The 9,367-nt window shown below is 47.9% G+C and overlaps 1 protein-coding gene across 2 annotated transcripts in view; it reads left to right on the top strand.

Moving 5' to 3' along the window:
- Positions 1–272: 272 nt before the first annotated feature.
- The window catches only part of ptpn11b (protein tyrosine phosphatase non-receptor type 11b), a 176,383-nt gene continuing 167,288 nt past the window's right edge, over positions 273–9,367 (top strand). Inside the window, exon 1 of one of the 2 annotated variants that reach the window (XM_038821749.1) lies at positions 273–409. In XM_038821749.1, the coding sequence (XP_038677677.1) occupies positions 396–409 (14 nt within the window). In that variant the 5' untranslated portion in view covers positions 273–395. The remainder of the gene's footprint in view (positions 410–9,367) is intronic. The other variant, XM_038821748.1, reaches the window with a different exon arrangement.

The raw sequence follows: 9,367 nt of genomic DNA, 5'->3' as shown, positions 1-9,367 counted from the left end.
GACACCAATGTGGAGGGGGGGGGGGGGGGGGGAGTAACTGTCAATCAATCGTGCATGCTCTGAGGGTGGGCGGGCCGGTGGGGGGGGGGAGGGCAAAACTGTCAATCAATCAGTCCAGCTGCTGTGGGGGGAGGGGGAAGTGGGACTCCTCACGACTGGGGGAGGCTGTTGTCAATCAGCTCGGACACCCGCTGACGGTTGGCTCGTGAGCGGTGGGCGTGGCGGGAGGGGTTGGGCCTAGCGCGCGCGGGGGGGGGGGGTGGGGGGCTGTCAATCAGGAACGGATGCCAGTTGGTGGCTGGGCGCGCGCGTGTGCGCGCTCTCTATAAGCCGCCGGCATCCCCTCGTCCCTCTCCAGTCACCGCGCCGGCCCGCGCCTCCGGGACAACAAGAGCATGACATCCCGCAGGTAAGGCACAGCACAACTTTCTCAGCCACCTGTCACCTGCTGATCGCGCTCCCAGCCACCTGGCTGGCTGCTGTTAGTTTGCTGTGTGTGTGCTTTCCCTCTCTGTCTGTCCCTCTCTTCCAATCTGATGCCTTTGGGAGCCGTGTCCATGGGACTGGAAATAGGTCTCAACCCTGGCTCGCTCCCACCTGCCAGGCCACAGGAGGGGGAGGAAATAACATTGGATTTTTAAACTTTCTCCAAATATTGGCCGGCTTGTTTCAGAGTCCCCACCCCCCCCCCCCCCCCCCGTTGTCAGGCTGCACTTGTGTGTGCTCTTTTTATAATTGTGCACTTGTGTCCTGTCAGGTTTTGTGGCACCTCCTCTTCCTCTGTTCATTTTTGAATTCGTTCATTAAAAGTTATTTGACTTTTCTTCCACCTCCCTGCTTACCGTTCTGTTCAGGACAAATGGCAATGCACTGATTGCAGTTGTGGTTAAAAAATACCAGCAAACGTTATTATTGTCACAAGTGGTCTTACATTGACACGATGTGGAGATGCCGGCGTTGGACTGGGGTGAGCACAGTAAGAAGTCTTACAACACCAGGTTAAAGTCCAACAGGTTTGTTTCAAACACGAGCTTTCGGAGCACGGCTCCTTCTTCAGGTCTTCACCTGAAGAAGGAGCCGTGCTCCGAAAGCTCGTGTTTGAAACAAACCTGTTGGACTTTAACCTGGTGTTGTAAGACTTCTTACTATTACATTGACACGGCAGTGAAGTTACTGCGAAAATCCCCCGGTCGCCACACTCCGGCGCCTGTTCGGGTACACAGAGGGACAATTCAGAATGTCCAGTTCACCTAACTTTGTGGGAGGAAACCGCGAGCACCCGGAGGAAACCCACGTAGATACGGGGAGAACGCGCAGACTCCACACAGACCTGGGACCCTGGTGCTGTGAAGCAACGGTGCTAACTACTGTGCAATTTACAATAATGCCAAACTCACGATTAACGGATGGATTTTTACTTGGGGCCGCTCCATGGATGCCAACAGACAAATGTAATTATTAAAGCATTTCAATATTTGTCCTCCCCCCCCCCCCCACCTTCCCCCCCCCACCTTCCCCACCTCCTCCCCCCCCCACCTTCCCCACCTCCTCCCCCCCCACCTTCCCCACCTCCTCCCCCCCACCTTCCCCCCACCCCCCCCACCTTCCCCCCCTCCCCCCCACCTTCCCCCCCTCCCCCCCACCTTCCCCCCCTCCCCCCACCTTCCCCCACCTTCCCCCCCCTCCCCCCCACCCTCCCCCCCCCTCCCTCCCCCCCTCTCCCCCCCTCCCCCCCACCTTCCCCCCCTCCCCCCCCACCTTCCCCCCCTCCTTCCCCCCCTCCCCCCCCCCACCTTCCCCCCCCTCCCCCCCCCCACCTTCCCCCCCCTCCCCCCCCACCTACTGCAATCACAAATTTTAAAATCCCCTGGGGATTTCTTGCTCTTAAAACAGGCATCACTTTATAAACTTCTCCATTGAAGCCCCAAAGGTGATCACCTTTTGTAAGCCTATTCAGGGGAACGCTTTGGGCAGATCCCTCTCGGGAAATAGATCGGACCTTACTTTACTTTATTCAGTTGTATACAATTGTAACTTGGTGTGCAGAATGTGAGTGCACTCCACAAATAGCACTTTTTAAATCATCTTAATAATCTTTATTATTGCCACAAGTAGGCTTATATTAACACTGCAATGAAGTTACTGTGAAAATCCCATACCCGCCACATTCCAGCGCCTGTTCGGGTACACAGGGAGAATTCAGAATGTCCAATCCACCTAACAGCACGTCTTTCACTGTTTCTCTGGGTGTTTTTTTTTGCAGAAAGGATCCTGTTGCTATCACTTTTTAACACTGTAACATAAAATGTTAGCATAGTTGAGATGGTTGCTGTGTCAGATTAATCAGATCACTGGCGCAAAGCACATGGAATGGGAAAGAACCTATACCCCAGATTGTTTTAGTCTATTCTAAAGTTTGATAGATAATTCTTGTTTGTGTTTATTCCTGTTCATGTTGTACCTACCAATGACTGATTTATAAATCGCAAGTCTACTTGGGGAAACAAAATATACATGAAGGTGTGACGTTATACCAAGTTTTACAGTTTATTTTTGTTCGCCACTTTTTGAAATTGAATGCAATAACATGTAAAAAAAATAGCTACAACTCAATAACAAGTTCAGCAAATGAAACATAATAACATTTAAAATGGTAAATTATTGCAAATGCTGGTTTGAAACCTTGGTATCATTCAACATTCAGAAAGCCCTGCTGGAACTTAAATGGTTCTTTTTGTACAATGCTTATTCATTCAGCAATTAATGAACCATCTTTTATGTTGTAAGTCTCACTTATTTCGTTAATAACATAATTGGAGATGAGCTATTGCTAACATTGAATTACTAGTATTAACATATGATCTGTTCAACTGCTTGCAGAAAAATACTTTTCACTGTACCTTGGTACACGTGACAATAAACAAATCCAATCCAATATATTAGGGACTTTACCAAGGAAATATAAACTCTGGCATCAAGTTTTGTCTTATCTGCAACATCTTCACATTGTTTAGAAGTTAGTGTAATTATAGCCAGCTGGTCAGTAAGATAAAAATGTTACCATGACATTGAGTAAGATAACACCTTTTAATTTTCGTTTAACAAATTTATATAATTGTGAACCACGTTAATGCAAAATGGACTAATCTGAGAGGTTGTTGTCATCTCAGGTGGGATTTATTTATCTGGGCTGTTACTGACCTGGTTACAGGTGGACAGAAGACCAAATAGAAGTTGCAGGTACTCATGTTATGCTGTGGACTGACTTCAATCTCAAGGATTTGGACAGCTCTTAACAAAACTCTGACATTCACAAGAACATTCAGCTTCTATGCAACATGATCTTTTAAGGTCATAGCTCGGCACAGCTACTGGAGAAGGCAGTCAACTGTAACTGCATAAAGCAAGTCACTGACATGTTTGTCAGGGAAAACACCTTTGACAACTTTCCCAATGGAAAAGTGACAACAGCTGGAGAGGGCGCAGACCTTTTACTGTCAGGTTTTCCAGATGTCCAATGCATTGTAGATGCAGCTTATGTTGCCACACATCAAATGGAATGCATGTACAAACACAAAACTATACCATTGCATAAATGTTTAAGTGGTTTCTGACCACAAAAATATAATGCTGTACATGAATGTTTATTTATCCGGGAAACATCTATGATGATTCTATTGTGCAGGAACCTGTGCAGCCTGTATTATTTGAAAATCCTGAGAGGGAGAGAACCGGAACCTTTTGAGAGAGGGAATAATGTCCTCAATTAGAAACCACAGCAACAGAGCTTTAAACAGTGAAGCCAATAGCATTTTGCAATGCTGTTGAATAATTGGATCTTAGGATCAATTTCTGCTTGCTACCGGTCGACTTTCTGCTCCTCTGAGATCCTTCAACGCGATGCGACAAACTTTACCAGCTCCTCTGCCGATGATCTGCCCCTCCAACACCTCCTGTATCCTCACCCTCTTCACTACTGACTCCAAGGGGCAGCACGGTAGCATTGTGGATAGCACAAATACTTCACAGCTCCAGGGTCCCAGGTTTGATTCCGGTTTGGGTCACTGTCTGTGCGGAGTCTGCACATCCTCCTCGTGTGTGCGTGGGTTTCCTCCGGGTGCTCCGGTTTCCTCCCACAGTCCAGAGATGTGCAGGTTGGGTGGATTGGCCATGATAAATTGCCCTTAGTGTCCAAAATTACCCTTAGTGTTAGGTGGGGTTACTGGGTTATGGGAATAGGGTGGAGGTGTTGACCTTGGGTAGGGTGCTCTTTCCAAGAGCTGGTGCAGACTCGATGGGCCGAATGGCCTCCTTCTGCACTGTAAATTCTATGACAAACCTGAATAATGCTGCATAATTGCAAGTTTTGTTTTTCACTGATTCATGCCTCTTGCAAGGACACTCCATAGAGTTGATTATTAACCTCAACCAAAGGCAGAATCTGGTAGGCAGGCAGGGTTAAAATTGCTTGTGTGTCTCACCTACCTCCACCCACCACTGTTTTACCCTGTTCAGAGCAGGTGAGACGGACACCCACCGGAAACTGGCAGTGTCCTTCTTTAAGTATGCAGATCAGTCTCTGATGATGCCATCAAGACGTGACTGCCATTTTTTAACTAGAGGCATATCTGAGGAGAATGTGAAGCTTTTCAGCCAGGCAAGCTTTGCAGTTTAATTGGTGCATTTCTCTCTTCCTCTCTGCCCCTTCACTGTTGTATTTTGATGACTTTGAAGGAAAGCCCTGTTTGAACTCATTTCATTCTTAGCTGGACTCCAATTACCAAGACACAGAGCCAATTACACAAATGCAGTAGTTAAAGCTATGCTTCCTGTTAATGCTTTATATATATATAAATGGGTAAATACAGGGGACTACCAAGCCGCAAAATATTGAAGGATCTATTACACTACACAAAATAGCTAAACACGGCCTGATATAGGAGGCTTCCTGTAATAACCCTCTGAGGACCATGGGGAATCGCTAATTGTTCTCTTTGTGGGGCTGGTAGAGTACGAGTTCCCATGGTGGTGGTTGGAGGCCTGCCCAGCTGGGACTTGCTAGTGAGCCCTTTAAATGCTGCTTCCAGACTCGGACCAGGAGTTCTGATAGTCCTGGGCTGGGACTTGTGCTACGTGGCGTGGTAACGACTTTTCTTTTTGAGTTAAAATAAACCTGTTTAGCCTTCTTCCTATCACCTGGATTACTACATTGGCAACGAGAATCAAGCACGAGATTCTGGACAGCCTTCCTTGAAACTCTGGTAAGGAACAAAATGCAAGGATAACCTGCAAGTGCCCCTATTCGGGGAAAACCCGAACCATAAGATGCGGGCATAGAGGATTGGTCCCAGTATGCCAGTACTTTTGTGCTAACGGCAGAGAAGGTGACAACTGAAACAAGGTAAACCTTCTGACTACTTGTGGAGCCTCGATGTCAATGTCTCCGAAGTGGAGATGTCGATAGCTTTAAGTTCCTGGGAGTCACCATCACCAACAGTCTGTCCTGTCTTGGTCCACTCACGTTGCGGAAGCTAAAGAAATTCGCCATGCCTGCATCAACTCTCTCAAACTTCTACAGATGTGCCACAGAGAGCATCCTATCCGGCTGCAAAACAGCTTGGTATGGCAACTGCTCGGCACAAGATTGCAAGAAACTGCAGAGTGTGATGAACTCAGCCCAACACATCACACAAGCTTGTCACCCTTGCATCGATTCTGTCTACACCTCCCGCTGCCTCAGGAAGGCAGTCAGCATTGTCAGAGATCCCTCCCACCCAGGCTTTTCCTCTTCCAGACTCTTCCATCAGGCAGAAGATACAGAAGTCTGAAGACCCGCACACCCATACATCGGAACTGCTTCTTCCTCACAGCTACTAGACTCCTCAATGATTGTCCCTTGGACTGATCTGTTCCCTGTAAGAAAACTATTCACGATGCCCTATGCTGCTCTTGCTCATGTATTGCTTGTTTGGCCCTTCTTCCACACTAACCAAACACTATTTGTTGATGTACCATTTGTCAATGTACTCTGTCGATTATTCTTTTGTCTACTGTGTACGTTCCCTTGGCCGCAGAAAAATACTTTTCACTGTGCTTCGGTACATGTGACAATAAATATCAATCAATCAATCGAATAGGGAGTTAGTGGCAAACCATTATGACCCAAGACGATTGATAAATCTCCAGCATTACAGATTTAAACACTGCTGGAAGGACCCCTGGAGAAACCGTGAAGGAATTCCTGACCAGTCTCAGGAAACTGGCAGAACATTGAATATGAGCCATCCCTTCCTGAGAGGCTACGAGACTATTTGGTATGTGGGATACAATGTCGCAATACAAAGAAGCCACCCTAAACCTTAAGAACCATAGAACTGGTGTTGTCCCGAGAGAATGCCGAGAAATTAGCCCAGGAGCTTCAAGGGTCAATGGATGGGAGTGTGCTCAATGTAGGACAACCCCTGTATAGGAAGATCAGCTTCCCCGTCGAGAGCACAAGTGTCCCACCCACCGCCTGTTTGCCACTTAGTCACGGCACTCAAAAATATTGATGAATGGCCAAGAAATCCCAGAAATATTAGGGAATGTTCCCCAGAGCACTTCAGGGAAAATTCGCAAGGCTGCTGTATCTGTGGCCGAAGGACACGCCTAAGGCAAGACTGCCACAGTATGCATGCCTCCCAGGCTGGAAGCCCAGCCACCTCGGACGCAAGCCTTACAAATCCACCAACCTGAACAGGACAAAATGAGAAGTTGAACTGTATCACTGCCCTCTTAAAGTTGCTCCAGTTAAAATCAAATTCCAGATGAACGGTCACTTCTTGGAAATGGAAGTCGACACAGGAGCCGCCGTCTTTCCGTTCCTTTTTCGTTAAAAAAAAAATTGAGTGTACCCAATAATTTTTTTTCCAATTAAGGGGCAGTTTAGAATGGCCAATCCATCTAATCTACCCTGAACATCTTTGGGTTGTGGGGGCGAGACCCATGCAGACACGGGGAGAATGTGCAAACTCCACCTGGACGGTGACCCAGGGCCGGGATTCGAACCTGGGTCCTTAGCGCCATAGTTCCAGTGCTAACCACTGAGCCAGGTGCCGTCCTGTCTTTCCATTCCTGAGGAAAAGACTTCCAGGAGCCTCAGGAATGGGCAGTGTGTCGCTGGGCTTGCTAGACACTACGGCAGGTTGGTATCGTATATGGGGAAATCTCTCTACAGATTGTAGGAACCACCATGACCTCGGTTACTCATTGGCAGCAGATGGTCTGACTCTCTCTGATGGTCATACAAGGAACAGGGCCTAGTCTCCTGGACAGAGACTGTCTCCAACAGATCTGTTAGGACTGGTGGCAAATTTTCAAAATAGGTACTGGTGGTCTGCATATACATGAGATCATCAGAAAATATCCCAAGATATTTGAGGAAGGCCTCCCTAAAATCAAGGGAGCAAGGCAAAATCTATGTAGATCCCGATGCCCTACCTCAGTATTTCATGGCATGTCTGGTCCTCTATGCCTTTCTCACCAGGATGGAGACAGAACTCGAGTGATTGGAGAGTCTGGGCATCATATGCCTGATGCAATTTGAAGAATTGACCACACTAGTAGTAGGGGTCTACTAGCCCGACAATTCGGTCTGCCTTTGCGGAGAGTATAAACTAACTGTTAACAGAGCCTTCCATCTGGACCGGTAATGCATGCTGCAGCTCAAGTATCTCTGTGCAAAAGTGGCAGGGGGCCACACTTTTAACAAGCTTGATAAGAGTCATGTGCACACCCAGTTAGAGCTTGATACGGCATCCAGAAAATACATAACTATCAATACTCATAGCTTGTATGATTAAACCTGCCGACCTTTTGGAGTCTTCACCAGCATGTGCCATTTTTTAGAGCATAAAGGAAAATATCCTTCAAGGATGCCTGTGGTTACACTGCACCTAGATGATGTCTACAGCTGGCACTTTATGATAATCATGGACCATAAAGCCCTGTTAGGTCTTCTTAAGGAGGACAAAGCATTGGATACCACAGGTCCTCGTTTCAGACAATGGGACCTCCTTCACCAATGGAGAATTGCAGGCATTTGTGAAATCCAGTGGGATTAAATATATCCGAATGGCATCATCCTCCAACGGCATGGCCGAACAGGCAATCCAAACGTTTAAAAACGGCACAAAGAAATAGACTGCTGGTTGTCTGGACACCAAATTGGCCCTGTTTCTCTTCTATTTCAGGACCATGCCACATACGACAACAGGGGTCACGCTGGCTGTCAACTGCGGACCAGTCTCGGTCCTACTGTTTTCCAATCTTGGGGGATGGTGGAATCAAGACAAGAAGCCCAGAAAAGAAATGTTGATACTCGAAGGCCCGACAGGATCTTCAAGACACGAGACTCAGTATATGTACGTAACTTTGGAGATGGATCTCCAAGGATCCAAGGAATAATAGTGGAACGATTGGCCCCATTTCGTACAAGGTCAAGACTAGAGAGAAGGCTGTAAGGAAACACGTGGACTATCTAAGGACCCCCCGTTGAAATGACTTTTGGTCGGGACCACGCCCTCGACGTTCTTTCCGCTCATCTCTGGGCAGGGGACTCGGTCCATGGGGAAACCCCAAGAGTCGCTCCCGATACCCGGGATCAGAAATGGAGACTTGAGACAACTGACCCTCAGGTGGAGGCCAGCGTTGAAGAGGAACCCCCATGAGTGGTGCTTCGATGCTCTGCAAGGAAGCGACGATCCCTTGTCTGCTTCATGACTCTTCCCCCCCGGAACCAGCTCCACTGATGGTTGACCCGAGGCCATACGCGAAGGAGGCCTCATCGTCGCGGGAGTGTGGGGGAGGGGGGACCTGGATTTGGTTGGTTTGTGGGGGGATGTGATAGCCATCACGGGACTACAGGGAATCACTAATCAATCTCCCCATTGGAAAGTATGGGCTCCCGTGATAGTGGGCGGAGACCCGGTTGTCTGGGACTTGTTAGTAAGCCCTTTAAATGCTGCTCCCGGACCCAGACCAGGAGTTCCGATAGTCCCAGGTTGGAACATTTGTGATGCAGTGCAGTACCGCTTTTCTGTTTTGAGTTAAAATAAACCTGTTTATCGGGAAGACATGGGGGCAGATGGCATGACCGTCCCCTGATTTTATGGGTGGCAGCTAATTAAGTGGCTGTCAACCATCTTATTAAGAATGGCAAGCTGCCCCCAAGAACTGCCAGCTCAATGAGAGGGGTGTGAGCATCGTTGGTTAGGCCAGCATTTATTTCCAAACTCTAATTGCTTTTGAGAAAGCGATGGTGTGCTGCCTTCTTGAACCACTTCAGTCCGTGTGTTGTAGGAACACTCCCATTGCTATGCGGAGCAAA

Source organism: Scyliorhinus canicula, chromosome 16, assembly GCF_902713615.1.
Source record: "Scyliorhinus canicula chromosome 16, sScyCan1.1, whole genome shotgun sequence".
In the NCBI taxonomy this organism is placed as follows: domain Eukaryota; kingdom Metazoa; phylum Chordata; class Chondrichthyes; order Carcharhiniformes; family Scyliorhinidae; genus Scyliorhinus; species Scyliorhinus canicula.
This window is presented reverse-complemented; position numbering and strand designations above follow the sequence as displayed.